The 20,875-nt window shown below is 37.1% G+C and overlaps 1 protein-coding gene across 1 annotated transcript; it reads left to right on the top strand.

Moving 5' to 3' along the window:
* The first annotated feature begins 15,693 nt into the window (after nt 1–15,693).
* LOC127132067 (60S acidic ribosomal protein P1) lies at nt 15,694–16,804 on the top strand. The gene is made up of 4 exons (XM_051060937.1): nt 15,694–15,858; nt 15,961–16,036; nt 16,252–16,461; nt 16,558–16,804. Exons 2-4 carry the CDS (start codon nt 15,968–15,970, stop codon nt 16,609–16,611), a joined length of 333 nt encoding a protein of 110 aa, XP_050916894.1. The 5' UTR covers nt 15,694–15,858; nt 15,961–15,967; the 3' UTR covers nt 16,612–16,804.
* Nucleotides 16,805–20,875: the final 4,071 nt, after the last annotated feature.

Below are 20,875 nucleotides of genomic sequence, written 5' to 3'. Positions count from 1 at the left end.
GAGTCTATATCAACTGTTTTGATAAGACTGTGATTTTTCCTAAGATTAAGGAAGGAAAGAGTTTGTTTCTATCTGCAAGGCAGGTGAATGAGGAAGTAGCAGATGGGGCAGAGTTGTTTATGCTGTTAGCGACTTTGGAAACTAAAGATAAACTGGTGATTGGTAATCTAGTCGTGGTATGTGATTTTCCTGATGTGTTTCCTGAAGAAGTGAATGAATTACCGCCAGAGCGTGAAGTTGAGTTCTCGATTGATTTGGTACCTGGTACTAGGCCGATATCGCTGGCTCCGTACCGTATGTCTGCTGTTGAGTTAACTGAATTGAAGAGTCAGTTGGAAGATCTGTTGGATAAGAAATTTATTCGTCCGAGTGTGTCACCGTGGGGTGCACCAGTGTTATTGGTTAAGAAGAAAGAAGGTACTATGAGGTTGTGTGTGGACTACAGGCAATTGAATAAAGTGACTATCAAGAATCGGTATCCTTTGCCGAGGATTGATGATTTGATGGATCAATTGGTTGGTGCGAGTGTGTTCAGCAAGATAGATTTGAGATCTGGGTATCATCAGATACGTGTGAAAACTGAGGATATTCAGAAGACTGCTTTCAGAACAAGGTATGGACATTATGAGTATTCTGTAATGCCTTTTGGCGTGACTAATGCGCCTGAAGTATTTATGGAATACATGAATAGGATTTTCCATCCGTATCTAGACCAGTTTGTTGTGGTGTTTATTGACGATATTTTAGTGTATTCGAAATCTGAAGAAGAGCATGCCGAGCATTTGAGAGTGGTTTTAGAAGTTCTCCGAGAAAAGAAGTTATTTGCTAAACTCTCTAAATGTGAATTTTGGTTAGAAGAGGTGAGTTTTCTTGGTCATGTGATTTCAAGAGGTGGTGTTGCTGTTGATCCTTCTAAGATAGAAGCGGTATCTAAGTGGGAAGCTCCGAAGTCAGTTTCTGAGATAAGGAGTTTTCTTGGACTTGCAGGTTATTATAGGAAGTTCATTGAGGGATTTTCTAAGTTGGCGTTACCGTTGACGATGTTGACTAGAAAGGGGCAAGCGTTTGTTTGGGATTCAAAATGTGAAGAAGGTTTCCAAGAGTTAAAGAGAAGGTTGACTACTGCTCCTATTCTGATATTACCGAGTCCGTCGGAATCATTTGAGGTTTACTGTGATGCTTCATTGTTGGGTTTGGGTGGTGTGTTGATGCAGAATAAGCAGGTTATAGCTTATGCTTCGAGACAACTGAGAGTTCATGAGAGGAACTATCCGACACACGATTTAGAGTTGGCAGCTGTGGTTTTTGGTCTGAAGTTATGGAGGCATTATCTATACGGGTCAAGATTTGAGGTTTTCAGTGACCATAAAAGTTTAAAGTATTTGTTTGATCAGAAAGAGCTGAATATGAGACAGAGGAGATGGTTAGAGTTTCTGAAGGATTATGATTTTGGTTTGAATTACCATCCGGGTAAAGCAAACGTAGTGGCGGATGCATTGAGTCGGAAATCATTGCATATGTCTATGTTAATGGTTAAGGAATTAGATTTGATTGAGCAGTTTAGAGACTTGAGTTTGGTGTGTGAGAGTACTCACAATAGTGTTAAATTGGGAATGTTGAAGTTAACGAGTAATATTTTGGATGAGATTAGAGAGGGTCAGAAATCCGATATGCTTTTGGTTGATAAGTTGACTTTAGTGAATCAAGGTCAAGGTGGTGAATTCAGAGTTGATGAGAGTGGTGTTTTGAAATTTGGTAATCGGGTATGTATTCCGGATGTTACCGAACTTAAGAAGAGTATCCTGGAGGAAGGACATCGTAGTGGCCTGAGTATTCATCCTGGAGCTACGAAGATGTATCATGATTTGAAAAAGTTATTTTGGTGGCCGGGAATGAAAAGAGAAATTGCGAGTTTTGTTTATTCTTGTTTGACTTGTCAGAAGTCAAAGATTGAGCATCAGAAGCCGTCTGGGCTAATGCAACCGTTGGCTATTCCAGAGTGGAAGTGGGATAGTATCAGTATGGATTTTGTGTCTGGTTTGCCGAGGACAAATAAGAATTTTGAAGCTATTTGGGTGATTGTTGACAGATTGACGAAATCGGCTCATTTCATTCCGATCAGAATGGATTATCCGTTAGAGAGATTGGCCGAGTTGTATATTGAGAAGATTGTAAGTTTGCATGGTATTCCGTCTAGTATTGTTTCGGACAGAGATCCTAGATTTACATCGAAGTTCTGGGAAGGTTTGCAGAGGGCTTTGGGAACTAAGCTGAGATTGAGTTCTGCATATCATCCGCAGACTGATGGTCAGACTGAGAGGACGATTCAGTCGCTAGAGGATCTTTTGAGGGCTTGTGTTTTGGAAAAGGGAGGTGCTTGGGATTGTTATTTGCCTTTGATTGAGTTTACCTACAACAATAGTTTTCATTCGAGCATTGGTATGGCGCCGTTTGAAGCTTTGTATGGTAGGAGATGTCGGACACCTTTATGTTGGTATGAGTCCGGTGAGAGTGCTGTGGTTGGACCTGAAATTGTTCAACAAACTACGGAAAAGATTAAGATGATTCAGGAGAAGATGAGAATTGCTCAGAGTCGTCAGAAGAGTTATCATGACAAGAGGAGGAAGTCACTTGAGTTCCAAGAGGGAGATCATGTGTTTCTTCGTGTTACTCCGATAACTGGAGTTGGTCGAGCTTTGAAGTCGAAGAAGTTGACACCTCGATTTATTGGTCCTTATCAGATTTTGGAGAGGATAGGGGAGGTAGCCTATCGTATCGCTTTACCGCCGTCACTTGCGAATTTACATGAGGTTTTTCATGTATCTCAGTTGAGGAGGTACATTCATGATCCGTCGCATGTGGTCCAAGTAGATGATGTCCAGGTGAGAGATAACCTGACTGTTGAAACATCACCTATGAGGATTGAGGATCGAGAGTTGAAGCAGTTGAGGGGTAAAGAGATTGCTTTGGTAAAGGTAGCTTGGGGCGGACCAGCAGGTGGCAATGTGACTTGGGAACTGGAGAGTCAGATGAAAGAGTCCTATCCAGAGTTATTCGCTTGAGGTATGTTTTCGAGGACGAAAACTCTTTTAGTGGGGGAGAGTTGTAACACCCCGATAAAATAAGATAATTATTTAAATTGAGTTAATAATATATTTATTAATTTAATTAAATAATTGGAATTATTATTATTATTGGAATAATAATTATTGGAATATTATTGGGATTATTATTATTGGATTATTTTTATTGTTATTATTGGAATAAAAGTAGAAATCAGTAAAAAGGTTCCATTTGGTAAAAAGAGTTATTTTCACGTGAAAAGGGAAAAGAGGCAGAAAAGGGAAAAAGGGCAAAGAGCCAGAGGACGAAGGTTGAAGGAAGGAAGGAAAAGCTTGGAGCTCAGAGATTGCCGGATTTACTCAGGTAAGGGGGGTTTATCATCGATTAATGGGTATTATGGGATAATATGTGATGGGTAGTGAGAAACCGTTGATTTGCCTCTGATTGAATGATGTATGATGAATTTGTGAACTTTTGGGATGAACGAAATTGGGATTAAAATTGAAGAAATTCGTAGGAATTAGAGGTAGAAAGGTTAGAAATTTGTGAAATCGAAAGTGTATGATTCGTGTTAGACGAGATGAATGAATTGTGTGTAAAATTTGGACTGTGGAAGGTTGAATTGGATAGATCTCGTAGCAGGAGAAGCCATTGCAGATCTGGAAATTCTGGTTTCTGATCATACGCGTATGGCACTAGGCAATACGCGTATGATATGGCTGGTACGCGTATGGATGAGGCCTTACGCGTATGAGTGAAAAAGATGATGTTTTGAACGTGAAATTGTCTCTGTTGGTACGCGTATGAGAATGTGGTACGCGTAGCATACGCGTATGGGCGTGGGCAATACGCGTATGGACTTGGTCAGGAATGGGCAATACGCGTATGGGCATAGGCAATACGCGTATGGGCAGACTTGTGGTTTTCTGAACTATGGTTGTGCAGTTTTTGGTTGTTTAGGCTGAGTGATGTAACTTAGCTGATGTAGGACGTAGTAGGGATCATTTTCCCGTTGTTTTGAGTAGTATAGGTATTAGTAGAGTGTGCTAATACTGTGTTTGATTATGCGGCATGATATGATATGCTTTTGTGATAAAATGTGTTGATGATGTGTGATGGTATGCATGATGCTGTGAATGTATCAGTTATGTATGCATTTGTGAATAGACTGTTTTATGGCTTAGAGTGTGAGCATATGTCTATTCTTGAGTTGTTGTTGTTGTTGCATTGCTAGGTGATTAGCATGCATATTGTGGCCTTTATGGTGGTAGCTAATTCCCATGGTGAGGAATTAGTGAGTAAATCATTTTGATTGTTGATTGATGTTTGCATGCTAGGTGATTAGCGTGCATAGCATGGCCCATTTGGGGTGGTAGCTAATTCCCATGGTGAGGAATTAGTGAGTGAGTCACTATGTCTCAAATGAGTGGGACTAGTGAGCTTGGTAGCCGTGCCTGGATTTGGACGATGAGGTTGAACTATATGTTCACAAATAGTCGGTACCGCATGCATGGAGTCTCATTGCATAATATATGTATGGCGTATAATATGAATGGATGTATTCCAATATTATACGTGTTGTTTGTGTTGGTGTTGAGTATTATGTTGAGTTGATGTGCTGTTACTGAATACATGTTTGGATTAGGGTGATGAAGTGTGTTAAATTACTTAACATGACATGATATTTTATAATACTTATTATATTGATTGAGGAACTCACCCTTACAACTGTTTTTCAGGTAACGAGCAGTGATTGAGTAGGAGCTAGTACTTGGAGTCTAGAGTAGTTCATTAGGGGGTCATGCTCTGATAGATGTAACATCGGGAAGGGATGTTTTGAATGTTTTACTGTTGGTTATGAACCATTTTACATGTAATGTGTTATATGTTTTGATTGATTTGATTTATATCCGCTGTGATTTATGCGAATGTTTATTTGATTAAATAAAGAGCATGACTGTTATTTTGGAACATGGTGTGAAGTGTTTATGTGACACCCATAACTGCATAATTACTCTGATGTTGTATTTTGATATTTAATTTAAATTATTGGGGTATTTTAGAAGGGTGTTACATTATGCACGCTAATCACCTAGCAATGCAACATCACAACAATAATCCACAATGGACCGATGCTCACTCTCTAGGCCATAAAACAGTCCATTCACAACACATGCATAACATACACATTCACAACGTTATGCATACCATCATACAGTATCAACACATGTATCAACACATCATATCATGTCAAATAATTAAACACAGTATTAGCACACTCTACTAATACCTATACTGCTCAAAACAGCGGGAAATAATCCCTACTATATCACACACCGATATAGGCAACCATAAATTAGGCACACAACATTTTAATTAACAATTTTTCCACTCTGCAACAGTGTTAACCGGTTAACGCCCTGGGTTAACCGGTTAACGCAGCACAAACACGCTTCCTGCCCAAAACTTAACAGTGTTAACCAGTTAACACCCTGGGTTAACCGGTTAACGCATACAAAACAACAATTATTCAGAATACATAACAGTGTTAACCGGTTAACACCCTGGGTTAACCGGTTAACGCAAGACAGAAGCTGTTCCTGCGCTAACACAAGGCAGAATGCAGAATACTCCGCATTTTCCGCCGTTGGAGGACTTCCGGACCTCCGATTCCAATTCCGTAAAAAGCTATACGTTCGGAAATTCACAACTAACCCAAACACAGATTCAATTACAGCCTAAACACAGTTTTATCCAACATAATTTTCTAGCATTCATAATCCCAATTAGGGTCAATTCGACGGCTTATCACTACCCATTACATGCTAACCCATAATACCCATTAAACGACGATAAACCCCCTTACCTGAGTTAATCCGGCAATCTCTAAGCTCTAAGCTTTTCTCTTCTCCAACCTTTGCCCTTGCTCTTCCTCTTTGCCCTTTCTCCACTTTCCACTTTTCAGCCGCTTCTCTGTTTCACGTAAAACTCTTTTTACCAAAATGGGATTCTTTTCCCTTACTTCACACTTATATATTTTCCAATAATTATTATTCCAAAATAATAATAATAATAATCCAAAAATTCCAATTATTTAACTAAATTAATAAATATAATATTAATTTAAATCAAATAATTATCTTATTTTTTATTGGGGTGTTACAACTCTCCCCCACTAAAAGAGTTTTCGTCCTCGAAAACATACCTCAAGCGAATAACTCCGGATAAGAATCCTTCATCTGACTCTCTAGTTCCCAAGTCACATTGCCACCTGCTGGTCCTCCCCAAGCTACCTTCACCAAGGCAATCTCTTTACCCCGTAACTTCTTCAACTCTCGATCCTCGATCCTCATAGGTGATGTTTCAACAGTCAGGTTATCTCTCACCTGTACATCATCTACTTGGACCACATGCGAGGGATCAGGAATGTACCTCCTCAACTGAGACACATGAAAAACCTCATGCAAATTCGCAAGCGACGGCGGTAAAGCGATACGATAGGCTACCTCCCCTATCCTCTCCAAAATCTGGTAAGGACCAATAAATCGAGGTGTCAACTTCTTCGACTTCAAAGCTCGACCAACACCAGTTATCGGAGTGACACGAAGAAACACATGATCTCCCTCTTGAAACTCAAGTGACTTCCTCCTCTTGTCGTGATAACTCTTCTGACGACTCTGAGCAATTCTCATCTTCTCCTGAATCATCTTAATCTTTTCCGTAGTCTGTTGAACAATCTCCGGTCCAACCACAACACTCTCACCGGACTCATACCAACATAGAGGCGTCCGACATCTTCTACCATACAAAGCTTCAAACGGTGCCATATCAATGCTCGAATGAAAACTATTGTTGTAGGTAAACTCAATCAAAGGCAAATAACAATCCCAAGCACCTCCCTTTTCCAAAACACAAGCCCTCAAAAGATCCTCTAGTGACTGAATCGTCCTCTCAGTCTGACCATCAGTCTGCGGATGATATTCAGAACTCAATCTCAGCTTAGTTCCCAAAGCCTTCTGCAAACCTTCCCAAAACTTCGATGTAAATCTAGGATCTCTGTCCGAAACAATACTTGACGGAATACCATGCAAACTTACAATCTTCTCAATATACAACTCGGCTAATCTCTCTAACAGATTATCCATTCTGATCGGAATGAAATGAGCCGATTTCGTCAATCTGTCAACAATCACCCAAATGGCTTCAAAATTCTTAATTGTCCTCGGCAAACCAGACACAAAATCCATACTGATACTATCCCACTTCCACTCTGGAATAGTCAACGGTTGCATTAGCCCAGACGGCTTCTGATGCTCAATCTTTGACTTCTGACAAGTCAAATAGGAATAAACAAAACTCGCAATTTCTCTTTTCATTCCCGGCCACCAAAATAACTTTTTCAAATCATGATACATCTTCGTAGCTCCAGGATGAATACTCAGGCCACTACGATGTCCTTCCTCCAGAATACTCTTCTTAAGTTCAGTAACATCCGGAATACACACCCGATTACCAAATTTCAAAACACCATTCTCATTAACTCTGAATTCACCACCTTGACCTTGATTCACTAAAGTCAACTTATCAACCAAAAGCACATCGGATTTCTGACCCTCTCTAATCTCATCCAGAATACCACTCGTTAACTTCAACATTCCCAATTTAACACTATTGTGAGTACTCTCACACACCAAACTCAAGTCTCTAAACTGCTCAATTAAATCCAATTCTTTAACCATTAACATAGACATATGCAATGATTTCCGACTCAATGCATCAGCCACTACGTTTGCTTTACCCGGATGGTAATTCAAACCAAAGTCATAATCCTTCAGAAACTCTAACCATCTCCTCTGTCTCATATTCAGCTCTTTCTGATCAAACAAATACTTTAAACTCTTATGGTCACTAAAAACCTCAAATCTTGACCCGTACAAGTAATGCCTCCATAACTTCAGAACAAATACCACAGCTGCCAACTCTAAATCGTGTGTCGGATAGTTCCTTTCATGAATCCTCAGTTGTCTCGAAGCATAAGCTATAACCTGCTTATTCTGCATCAACACACCACCCAAACCCAACAATGAAGCATCACAGTAAACCTCAAATGATTCCGACGAACTCGGTAATATCAGAATAGGAGCAATAGTTAACCTTCTCTTTACCTCTTGGAAACCTTCTTCACACTTTGAGTCCCAAACAAATGCTTGCCCCTTTCTAGTCAACATCGTCAACGGTAACGCCAACTTAGAAAATCCCTCAATGAATTTCCTATAGTAACCAGCCAATCCAAGGAAACTTCGAATCTCAGCAACAGACTTCGGAGCTTCCCACTTAGACACCGCTTCTATCTTAGAAGGATCAACAGCAACACCACCTCTGGAAATCACATGACCAAGAAAACTAACCTCTTCTAACCAAAATTCACACTTGGATAGTTTAGCAAATAACTTCTTTTCTCGTAGAACTTCTAAAACCACTCTCAAATGCTCAGCATGCTCTTCTTCAGATTTCGAATACACCAAAATGTCATCAATAAACACCACAACAAACTTGTCTAGGTACGGATGGAAAATCCTATTCATATACTCCATGAATACTCCAGGCGCATTAGTCACACCAAAAGGCATTACAGAATACTCATAATGTCCATACCTTGTTCTGAAAGCAGTCTTCTGAATATCCTCAGTTTTCACACGTATCTGATGATATCCCGATCTCAAATCTATCTTGCTGAACACACTCGCACCAACCAACTGATCCATCAAATCATCAATCCTCGGCAAAGGATACTGATTCTTGATCGTCACTTTATTCAGTTGCCTGTAGTCCACACACAACCTCATAGTACCTTCTTTCTTCTTAACCAATAGCACTGGTGCACCCCACGGTGACACACTCGGGCGAATAAATTTCTTATCCAACAGATCTTCCAGCTGACTCTTCAATTCAGCTAACTCAACAGCAGACATACGGTACGGAGCCATCGATATCGGTCTAGTACCAGGTACCAAATCAATCGAGAATTCAACTTCACGCTCTGGCGGTAATTCATTCACTTCTTCCGGAAACACATCAGGAAAATCACACACCACGGCTAGATCGCAAATCACCAGTTTATCTTTAGCCTCCATAGTCGCTAACAGCATAAACAACTCTGCCCCATCGGCTACTTCCTCATTCACCTGCCTCGCGGATAGAAACAAACTCTTTCCTTCTTCAATCTCAGGAAAGGTCACAGTCTTATCAAAACAATTGATATGAACTCGGTTAAACACCAACCAGTTCATACCCAGAATAACATCAATCTGCACTAGTGGAAGACACACAAGGTCTATCCCAAAGTCTCTACCAAAAATACTCAAAGGACAATTCAAACAAACTGAAGTAGTAGTCACTGAACCCTTCGCAGGAGTATCAATCACCATACTTCCATGCATCTCAGATATCTCTAACTTAAGTTTCACAGCACAGTCCAAAGATATAAAGGAATGAGTAGCACCGGTGTCAATAATAGCTACAAGAGGAAAGCCATTAATATAACACGTACCTCGGATCAAACGATCGTCTGCAAAAGTCTCAGAACCCGATAAAGCAAAGACCTTGCCTCCCGACTGGTTCTCCTTCTTTGGCTTAGGACACTGTGGACTGATATGACCCACCTCTCCACAGTTGAAGCAAGTCAAAGTCTTCAACCGGCACTCTGCAGCCAAATGACCACCTTTACCACACTTGAAACACTTCTTCTCCGCACTGGTACACTCGTGGAAACGATGTCCCGCCTGACCACATCTGTAACACTTAGCAGGAGCACTAGAGTCTCCCCCACTAGGCCTCTTCATCCCACTCTGTCTCTGGAAACCTTTGCCAGCTGCATACGGTTTCCCACGATCATTCTGATTCTTGCCTTTCCTATCAACCCTTTGCTGATAGCTCTCCGCTCTGGCCTTGGTATCTTGTTCAAAAATCCTGCAACAGTCAACCAAGTCAGAAAACACTCTAATCCGCTGATACCCAATAGCCTGCTTGATCTCGGGACGTAACCCGTTCTCAAACTTCACACATTTCGAAAATTCCCCAGTAGCCTCATCATAGGGAGTGTAATACTTCGACAGCTCTGTGAACTTAGCAGCATACTCAGTAACAGACCGATTGCCCTGCTTCAATTCCAAGAACTCTATCTCTTTCTTTCCTCTAACATCCTCTGGAAAATACTTCCTCAGGAATCTCTCTCTGAACACAGCCCAAGTGATCTCAGCATTCCCAGCAGATTCCAACTCAGTGCGGGTAGCAACCCGCCAATCATCTGCTTCTTCTGACAGCATATGCGTACCGAACCTGACATTCTGGTTATCGGCACACTCAGTAACTCGGAAGATTCTCTCGATCTCCTTCAACCACTTATGAGCACCATCTGGATCGTATGCTCCCTTGAACATTGGAGGATTGTTCTTCTGGAACTCACTCAGTTGACGAGCAGCTCCCATTCCCACAACATTCGGGTTCCCACCAAGTACTCCAGCTAGCATACCCAGAGCCTCAGCAATCGCAGCATCGTCTCTACCTCTTCCCGCCATCTCTATTCTGAAAACCCAACAAGCTAAATAATAAGTACTGATAGGGTTACACAACACCTATCCCGTACGGGGAAACAGAATAATTACGACTCGACTCGACCGACTATGCTCTGATACCACTAATGTAACACCCTTCTAAAATACCCCAAATATTTAATTAAAATAACAACATATAAATCAGAGTAATCATGCAATTAAGGGTGTCACACATTCATTTCGCACCATTCGTCATACTATTTAGTCATGCTCATTATTTAACTCAAAACATAAAGTATTGCACAATACGCAGCGGATAAAGATCAAATCGATCATTCAAAACATGTAACATACTACATGTAAACTGGTTCAGCAAACATCAACAACACAATTAAAATGTTCCCTCCCGATGTTACATCTATCAGAGCATGACCCACTAAGGAGACTACACTAGACTCCAAGCATTAGCTTCTACTCAATCACTGCTCGTTACCTGAAAAATAGTTGTAAGGGTGAGTTCCTCAATCGATATAATAAGCATTATAGAATATAATGTCATGTTAAGTAATTTAACACATTAATCACCCTAATCGTATCACACATTCAGTAACGACACATCAACTCAAACATCATACTCAAGATCAACACAGTTCATACTCATGCTCAATGCCAACACAACACACGTATAACATTGGAATACATCCATTCATATTATACACTACACATATATTATGCAATGAGACTCCATGCATGCGGTACCGACTATTTGTGAACATATAGTTCAACTTCACCGACCAAATCCAGGTACGGCTACCAAGCTCACCAGTCCCACTCATTTGAGACCTAGTGACTCACATCACTAATTCCTCACCATGGGAATTAGCTACCACCCCAAGGGCCATGCTATGCACGCTAATTCACCTAGCATGCAAACATCAAAAAAACAGTCCAAATGACTAACATCACTAATTCCTCACCATGGGAATTAGCTACCACCATAAAGGCCACATTATGCACGCTAATCACCTAGCAATGCAACATCACAACAATAATCCACAATGGACCGATGCTCACTCTCTAGGCCATAAAACAGTCCATTCACAACACATGCATAACATACACATTCACAACGTTATGCATACCATCATACAGTATCAACACATGTATCAACACATCATATCATGTCAAATAATTAAACACAGTATTAACACACTCTACTAATACCTATACTGCTCAAAACAGCGGGAAATAATCCCTACTATATCACACACCGATATAGGCAACCATAAATTAGGCACACAACATTTTAATTAACAATTTTTCCACTCTGCAACAGTGTTAACCGGTTAACGCCCTGGGTTAACCGGTTAACGCAGCACAAACACGCTTCCTGCCCAAAACTTAACAGTGTTAACCGGTTAACACCCTGGGTTAACCGGTTAACGCAGACAAAACAGCAATTATTCAGAATACATAACAGTGTTAACCGGTTAACACCCTGGGTTAACCGGTTAACGCAAGACAGAAGCTGTTCCTGCGCTAACACAAGGCAGAATGCAGAATACTCCGCATTTTCCGCCGTTGGAGGACTTCCGGACCTCCGATTCCAATTCCGTAAAAAGCTATACGTTCGGAAATTCACAACTAACCCAAACACAGATTCAATTACAGCCTAAACACAATTTTATCCAACATAATTTTCTAGCATTCATAATCCCAATTAGGGTCAATTCGACGGCTTATCACTACCCATTACATGCTAACCCATAATACCCATTAAACGACGATAAACCCCCTTACCTGAGTTAATCCGGCAATCTCTAAGCTCTAAGCTTTTCTCTTCTCCAACCTTTGCCCTTGCTCTTCCTCTTTGCCCTTTCTCCACTTTCCACTTTTCAGCCGCTTCTCTGTTTCACGTAAAACTCTTTTTACCAAAATGGGATTCTTTTCCCTTACTTCACACTTATATATTTTCCAATAATTATTATTCCAAAATAATAATAATAATAATCCAAAAATTCCAATTATTTAACTAAATTAATAAATATAATATTAATTTAAATCAAATAATTATCTTATTTTTTATTGGGGTGTTACACTAACGGGATCGATCGAAAATAGAAATGCACATCAAACTTCAAATCACGATTACTCTCTCAATACTTAATCAAATCACAAATTACAAGCATCATGTTACTCTACATTGGAAGACCTACCGAAGCCACATCATAATTCATGCAATGGAGGAAATCGAATTTTACCTTGTAGATGATGGCAGATGTTGATTTGGCACTTTCAAGGTCCAACAAGTCAAAACAGATGGAGATTAATGGTCAGGAAGGTGAATAGAACGCGTGCCTTAGCTCAAAACAACTCTAGTTGCAAGAATTAGCAAAACACCATAGTAGACCAAGCTTTCCACAGTCCACGATTATCAAGCTTTTGGCATGGCTTTTGCAAAACAGTTCATCCACAAGTCTTGTAGAACATGGATCCAAGAAGAATGATGCAAATTGATGAAGATTTGGATGAAAAATGTTGAAAAATGTGTGATGAAGTTTTTGTGAATTTGGAGAGAAAATGGAGGGAAAAACAGTTACGATTCTTGGAGAATGAAATGTGATTTGCAATTTCTGTTATGATTAGTGATATATACCCCTGCTTAATCCATTTTGCTAATCACAATTACCAAAAATCAAGTGATTAGCATAATTGCATTTTTAAGTGCTATGTCAAAAATGTCCTTTTGCCAATTAACCAATATGACAGCAAATGACAGCTCAAACAATTTCTATCTGGCATTTGGAGTGTGTTAGCAAAGGCCTCATGTGCAAATTCCATGTATTTCTCAAATTCACCATGTTACACCAAAAATACAAATGAATCCACTTAAAAAATGACTTTTTGCCTTGACCATTTTTTATGAATTTTGACCATGCATCATGAAATTACATGTGAAATGGGGTTTTCTCAAAGAAAGATCATCCATTTTGGCCATTCCATGTGAAAGTTATGCCACTTTGATTTTAGGCATTTTTGGAAAATGATTGGACCATAACTTGTCAACCATACATGAGAATTTCATGTTCTTGGACTTTTTGGAAAGGTGAGAGCAAGATCTACAACTTTCATGTTGAACAAAATTTCATTTGAAGCTTTTTTGGACATGTAATTTTGAGGTGAAAAACTTTCCATTTTTGGAAACTTTCATTACAAGTCACTTTCTTTTTTTGGAAACTTTTCTCCTGATTTTATTTTCTTCATTCTTGATGTTTGAAATGCCAAATGAAACTTGTTTCAACATGAATGAAGTGTATCCAACTCTCTCCCACCTCCAAATCCATAAAATCAAGCACAGTTGACCACAATTGACTTTTCTAATTGATAGATGAATTTGGCTGTGCACTGATCAAGTTGAGCCTCAAACTCCTGATGAAATGGCTCAATGATGAGCCCCTAGCTTCCATAAGCTCAATACAATCATGAAATGATCCCCATATCCATTGTAGACCCCACCTCCTTGCCATGCCCTGATTGGCCCAATGCAGATGATTCAGCTGATTAGGGTTGACCAGTGGTCAAAACCCTAATCTCAAGGTATCTGATCAATCTCTTGAATCTTCTGGATGATAACAAGACCATGATGATGATGATGTATCATTTCAACCAAGATCAAGACCAATCTCCTTGAGAAATCATGAAACCCTAATTTGAACCACCACCCTCAGATAGTTAATGATCAGTCCAATGAAACCCTCAGCTTGAATCTTGACCTCTTTATCTTCTGACCAAGACCTAGGAGGATGACTTGCACAATGTTTCCCCATGATATGCAATATGCAATGCCTAATGACCTAAACAATGATATGCAATATGTTAAGCTAGTCCCAAGAGAGGAGGGTAAATTTTGAGGTGTTACAGCCACCTAATCAGCAACCTTAACACCAACATGTGTCGCATCTATCTCGATTGCTGGGTCATGGACATCCTAAACCAGCACATCATGAGCATGAACAACCTTAACATTTTCTCTGGGGTGCTCGACTGATCTCACCGCTCTACGTCGGGTGCTATTGGATGCGCGAAATTGCCCTGCTCAACCAATTATTTATGGTGTGAACCAGTTGGAACCACTCGTCCAACCTGTATCTGGGAAGACTCAACCTCAACAGTCTTAGCTTGATCTTCCGCTTTATCTATCGCTCTGTCTGCAATAATATCGTCCCTGACTTTATATTTCACTGCAAAAAACGGGGAGAAAAATAAGATTAGTTCCTGAAATTTTAATTTGTTTTCTAATTTCACCATAAATTCTAAAATTCATGTGATTTTTTTTTATAAGTATCGAAAATTCTGAAATTTCAAGGGAAATGCAGATCAATTGTACTACAAATTGTAAAATTTTTGAAGACAAAGTTTTCAGAAATACCGATTTTTTTTTTAAGTTCACGGTACAAAATTACATATATTTGATAATTTACGAAACATACTGATTTTGAAATTTCCGATAGAACAAATGAAATTTATTGTTTAAAGTTAAAGGATCAAAATGAATATTTTTAAGAGATTAAAGGTAGTGGACTGTTAGTGTAAATTAGTTTTAGACCATCATCCAATAAAATTATAACATTATACCATATCATATCAGTATTTTAAAATTAAACGTGTGACTTGGCGGAATACACGTCTGTGATTGGTTGACAATGTAAAAATATTTTATTATCAATTAATAACAAAAATCCCATTTTTATAAATAATTATAATTATTTTATTTATTTATTTATAGGATATAAAAAAATAATTAATGGGTTAATTACAAAAAGTTGTCTCATGTATTCCACATCACTATTTAATGATTCATTTCTATAAAAAAAAACAACTTGAAAACAATAAAATATAAAATAGTTTTAGTAACATAAAATTGTATAAAATTATAATTAATATACTATAATTATTTTCATTTTTTATAAAAAGTAAATACCACAAAATTAAATTAAATTATTTGTAAGTTATTGGTTTTTGTAAGACTAAATAGATTCTAAGTAGATAAGCATAGTTGCCACCTACACCTCTTCTGCCGCTACATATCTATAGTTTTTAAATGGGCCAAAACTGGAGAAGCCCAAGAACTACCATTGGCACTACCTTTTATACCCTCAAACCCTAAAATCAATACATTTACGGCGCTGCAGAATTCTCTTCACTCTCCCGTCGTCTCCGTTCTCGTTTCATTCCATTTCCGGTAACAGTTCTCGGTTTCGATTATGCTTCTGTTTTTGTTACTCAACTATCGTTTTTCTCAGATCTTGATTCGCATTCTCTCGTGATTTTTTTTGATTTGTAGTGTGAAAATGTCGCTTGGAGAAACTGCTTGCTCATACGCACTTCTCATCCTCGAAGATGATAAAATTGCCGTCACTGTATCCTTCTTTATTATCTTAGTTTTCTGTTAATTCTAGCTAGTGTTTATAGTTCAATTTACGCAATTAGGGTTTTTGAAATCAATTAGTGTTGTTGAATTCATGTTATTTTTAAATAGATTTACTCAATTAGGGTTTTTCAAGAGGTTTGATTTGGTTTTTCATTTTGTTTGATTTTGAGTACGATGTGTTGCACCTTGACTTGCTGTAAATAGGCTGACAATATCACCACTTTGTTGAAAAGTGCTAAGGTTGATGTCGAATCATACTGGCCCAGCCTATTTGTTAAACTTGCTGAGAAGAAAAATATTAAGGATTTGATTGCTAGTGCTGCTGGTAGTGGAGCCCCAGGAGCTGTTGCCGCTGCCCCAGTTGCTGCTGCCGGTGGTGCAGCTGCCGCTGCGCCCGTAGTCGAGGAGAAAAAGGTAGCTTATTTGTGAAAACCATGTGATATTTTTTTTTGGCAATTTGTTTTTCTAATTTAGTTTTAAACTAATTGAGTTGTTGTTTCAATTTTACAGGAGGAACCCAAAGAAGAGAGTGATGATGACATGGGATTTAGCTTGTTTGATTAGGTTCTGTTTTAATATAATTCAGTCAATTTTTGCTGTGGTACCTTTAGCTATCTGAATATTTTCTACAAATTTTTAGTTTTGTTATCACTTGTGTCCATTTGAGGATTTGGCAAGTAAATTTACATTATTCTGTCTTCTTTCACTGTTTTGTTTGAATGTTTCACTAATATTAAATCATAGATTTTGTCTGTTATTTAAGTATATTTGTTGAGGTTGAAGGTTTATAAAACCTAATACGCTTTGATTAACCCAGTTGTGTACTTATCCTCTCTGCTGGTTTGTTTTGGTACATAGTAATGAGGTTGAAGGTTTATAAAACATAATACTAACACTAATATATATAATTTAGTTAGGGTTCATAATTAATTTGTGGGAATTGATATTCCCAAGATTGTGTGTAAAGTTTGAATGTAATGACAAATGCTAATGATTGGTGAGAAACAATGAATAGATTCACATGTGAGGCTGTTTTGGCCATTCTCTAAGTTTGTAAGTTTGTTGTAACTCTTCTGAGCGCGTATTCAACTCCTCAACACCCACTGTGTTTCTCCTTGAAACACTTGCTTGTGTGCTTCTTTGGCAATTTCCTTTCTTTACAGAATTGCAGTATTATAATCACTTGAGCTCTCTCTCTCTCTCTCTCTCTCTCTCTCTCTCTCTCTCATCCATTACATTTATTTAAACATGAGCCCCTGCCCTTCAATATCATCAAGCTATCTGCTATTACTGTCTTGTTTTTTTCACTGGCAATAATACTACCTTCACTTGTTGTATTGATGAATTTGATTATCTATATTTATGCCAGTATGTCTAGGTTATATTTCAAATTCAACCAGTTTTAGATACCCATTTCGTTCAGTATGTACTATGTTTTTTTTAGTGTTTCCTTTGCGTGGATTTCTTTGTTTTAGATTTTGCCAAGATTCCTTTTTTCATTGTTTATAAAAACCTCCAATTGGAATGTGAAATTCACTTTATTTTTTAGCTTTCTAATTAGTACTCCAATTTGTATCCAACCTTTAGATCACTGTTATAAGCAACTGCATTTTTTTAGGTTCATTGAATTTCTCAAGTGGCAATTAAAAAGGAATAATATTTTTTCAAGAAAATGACACTTGATGTGGAACGGGGGAGTATGCTTTTCGCTTTTTCTATTTAGTGAATTTAGTGGAAATCATTGTTATTTTTATTAAAATGTTCCTTAATACTCCAATACATATATAATATGGTCTCGGGGATAGTCTGGGTGGATTACTACAATGTCTGATCTAGATAACGGTAGTGTGATTTGTCTTCAGTTATGTGTCAACTAAATAAATTTTTGTTGCAAGTATTTTATTTGTCTTCAGTGAAACATATTAGCACTATCCAATGGAGTGGGAGGGATTGAAGGGTACATTGTAATAATATTTAACACTCAATCTGTGTTTAAAAGGAAGATTCGTTTTGAAACTTAAGTTTAGGGATAATAAGAGGAAAATTTTGTCAGATACTCAATCATTTATGCTCCTACGCTTCCGTTATATTTTTTTTTTACTAAGATGCCCTCATATAAATAATTTATTAAAAATTAGAAAATTTAATATAAAAAACTGACTTGTTTTGTAAAGTTTTTGAAAAATAAAATAAAAGTTAAATATTTTTAAAATGATTTCTGAAACTTTTTTGCAAAGTTTTTTGATATGCAAAATAAAAGTTAAAAAGTGTAAAAAAATTGATTATCAGAAAAGATATATAAAATAAAAACTAAATAATTTTAATTTAATCAACGGATTTTTTTTTCAATGTCTACAAAATTAAAAAAATTCAATGTCTACAAAAATAAAAAATGACTAGCGTTTTGTAAAGTCCTCATAAAATAAAAAATAAATTAATTATCAGTAAAAAATGACTACCGTTTTTTAAAGTCCTTTGATATGTAAAATAAAAAATAAATTGATTAGCATAACTTTCCCCTGATAAGTAAAATTAAAAAAAATCGGTGACAATATATATATATATCTAGTGGCAAAATCTCTACTTAGGGGTGTTAATATATATCTAGTGGCAAAATCTCTACTTAGGGGTGTTAAAAAACTGAACTTGAATTGAAAATGAAAAATAGTTTAATTTTTTTTTTTAAATTAAAAAAATAGTTTAACGTTCTTTTAACAAATGGTACCGTTTGAAAAAAATTGTATCATAACAGTTCGGTACAGTTTAAAATTTCTAAACGATATATCAAACCAATAATTTTGATTCGGTTTGATTCTGAGTAAATTAAAACTGTTCGGTTTGAGTGAACTTTGTGTTAGAAAATTTATTTAAATCAAACGAACCGAAATTAGAATCGTGAATAAATCACTTTTCTTATAGTATTTTAAGCATTTTTAAATTGTTCTAGAGTTTGTATGTAGTAATATCCAGGATAATTCAGTCTATACTCGAGTTTACACAAGATTGATGAAAATTCGAATGTAGGGAAGATAAAATTCGAAATTTTGTTTGAAGAGAATATGCTTTTCTGAATCCAGAATATTCAATTTATAGGCGATCCTTGATGAAAACACACTTTCAACAACACTTTTGTTAAATGTTGCTCTGGTTCGCATACAATAACATTTTTTAAAGGTTACACTGTTTCGCATTTTGCAACACTTTACGACGTGTTGCCTATTTATGAATTTAAAATATGAACCGCCTACTACAGCACTTCACAAGTGTTGTCTATTTCTGAATTAAAAAAATTAACTCTCACTTCCATATTTTCTTGTCATTTTGGAATGCACTTAAGATTATTATTTTTTAATAATTTACAACGATCCCCCACTTGTTCTAATAATGACAAGACCAACTCTAGAAAAAGATAAACAAATAATATTAACACAGTTAAGTATCTTTCGATTTGAACTTAACCTTAGTAAGGATAATGCAAAGTCTAATCAGAATGTTAGGTAGAAATGCTTTGAACCGTTATCCTTTGTGATTAAACCGACGTTACCTTACATACACTCTCTAGTGGTTCTTCACATACATCTCTCTTTGAGACGAAACCATGTGTTTTCTCTATTTTTGTGAATTTTGCATGAGAGATACTCCAATTCTCACTTTGAGACAAAACCATCTCGAAATTCATATAGGTGAAGTTTATTTTGTATCTATTTATTGAGATACATATCCTTGATATAGAACTTCATTAAGAGTTTGAAAAAAAACTCAACCCTCAATATGTAATAGTTAACATTCTCATAGAATGTTGCACAAACATCTAAATCAACGACTTGTTATTACCCATTGAATCTTAGGTTAAGATTTGTTAACTTCAGATTGGGTTACTACAATTGCCGGAACACTTATTTAAGGAGTTTCAATCCCATACCTTTTGAGGTAGTCTTTACTAAATCTCTGACCAGTGGTTTAGTAAATGGATCAAATAAATTATAGCTTGATTCTATATATGTGAATGAAATAATTATATATGTAATCAATTTTCTTACGAAAGAATGTATTTTGATTTGAACTTAACCTTAGTAAGGATAATGAAAGTCTAATCGAAAGAATGGCTAGACCCTACTTGCCTAGACTTTCTGTTATACACTTTTTGTATGCTCTAGGCAAAGTGTTTTGCCTACCGCAATGCATAAACATCTTTGAAACATTATCTTTAGCTAATGAAACTTTCAACAGAAGATCCATCAACCATTAAGCTTATGTAGCAGTGGAAACAAGAACCTTGAACTCTGATTCTAAGGTTGAGAGAGTGATCCACATTTATTTCTTGCTCTTCCAAGAAATTGCACCTCCGACTAGTGTAAATATCCACCCAAATACAGATTTATAACACTAAATATTTAATTTGCATAGGTATATCCTTCTAATATGTAAGTAAACCTACAATAATGAGACCAAGTTTTTTGGTTTTCATAAGATAGCCGAAAATCCCAATGATGACCTTCCAGTGCTCACCATCTGGATTTTTATTAAATTTACTAATTTTACTAATTGCAAATGCTACGCCGGGTCTAGTACATTGCATGCAACTGCATATTCCAATTGAGCCACAACTCTTCCATCATTGTTTTGAAGTTTGACACTAGGATTAAATGGAGTGGTCATTTCCTTAAAGCGTAAGTATTTGAACTTATCAAGCATTTTCTCAATATAGTGTGTTTGACTAAGTTCATAACCCCAATATTTCTCTTTAATTTGACCCAAAAATTGTGTCAACTAGTATAAGATCTTTCATCTTGATATTTGGAAGTTAGAAACCTTTTTGTTTCTAAAA

This window comes from Lathyrus oleraceus, chromosome 3, assembly GCF_024323335.1.
Source record: "Lathyrus oleraceus cultivar Zhongwan6 chromosome 3, CAAS_Psat_ZW6_1.0, whole genome shotgun sequence".
Taxonomy (NCBI): Eukaryota; Viridiplantae; Streptophyta; class Magnoliopsida; order Fabales; family Fabaceae; genus Lathyrus; species Lathyrus oleraceus.
Note: the sequence above shows the minus strand (reverse complement) of the source record. Positions and strands in the feature narration are given on the sequence as shown.

Excerpts from the sequence above, each read along its gene's own strand:
- LOC127132067 (XM_051060937.1), top strand. The coding sequence starts at position 15,968 with ATGTCGCTTGGAGAAACTGCTTGCTCATACGCACTTCTCATCCTCGAA. Across the intron at positions 16,037-16,251 it reads ATGATAAAATTGCCGTCACT|GCTGACAATATCACCACTTT; the intron begins GTATCCTTCTTT and ends TGCTGTAAATAG. Across the intron at positions 16,462-16,557 it reads CCGTAGTCGAGGAGAAAAAG|GAGGAACCCAAAGAAGAGAG; the intron begins GTAGCTTATTTG and ends TCAATTTTACAG.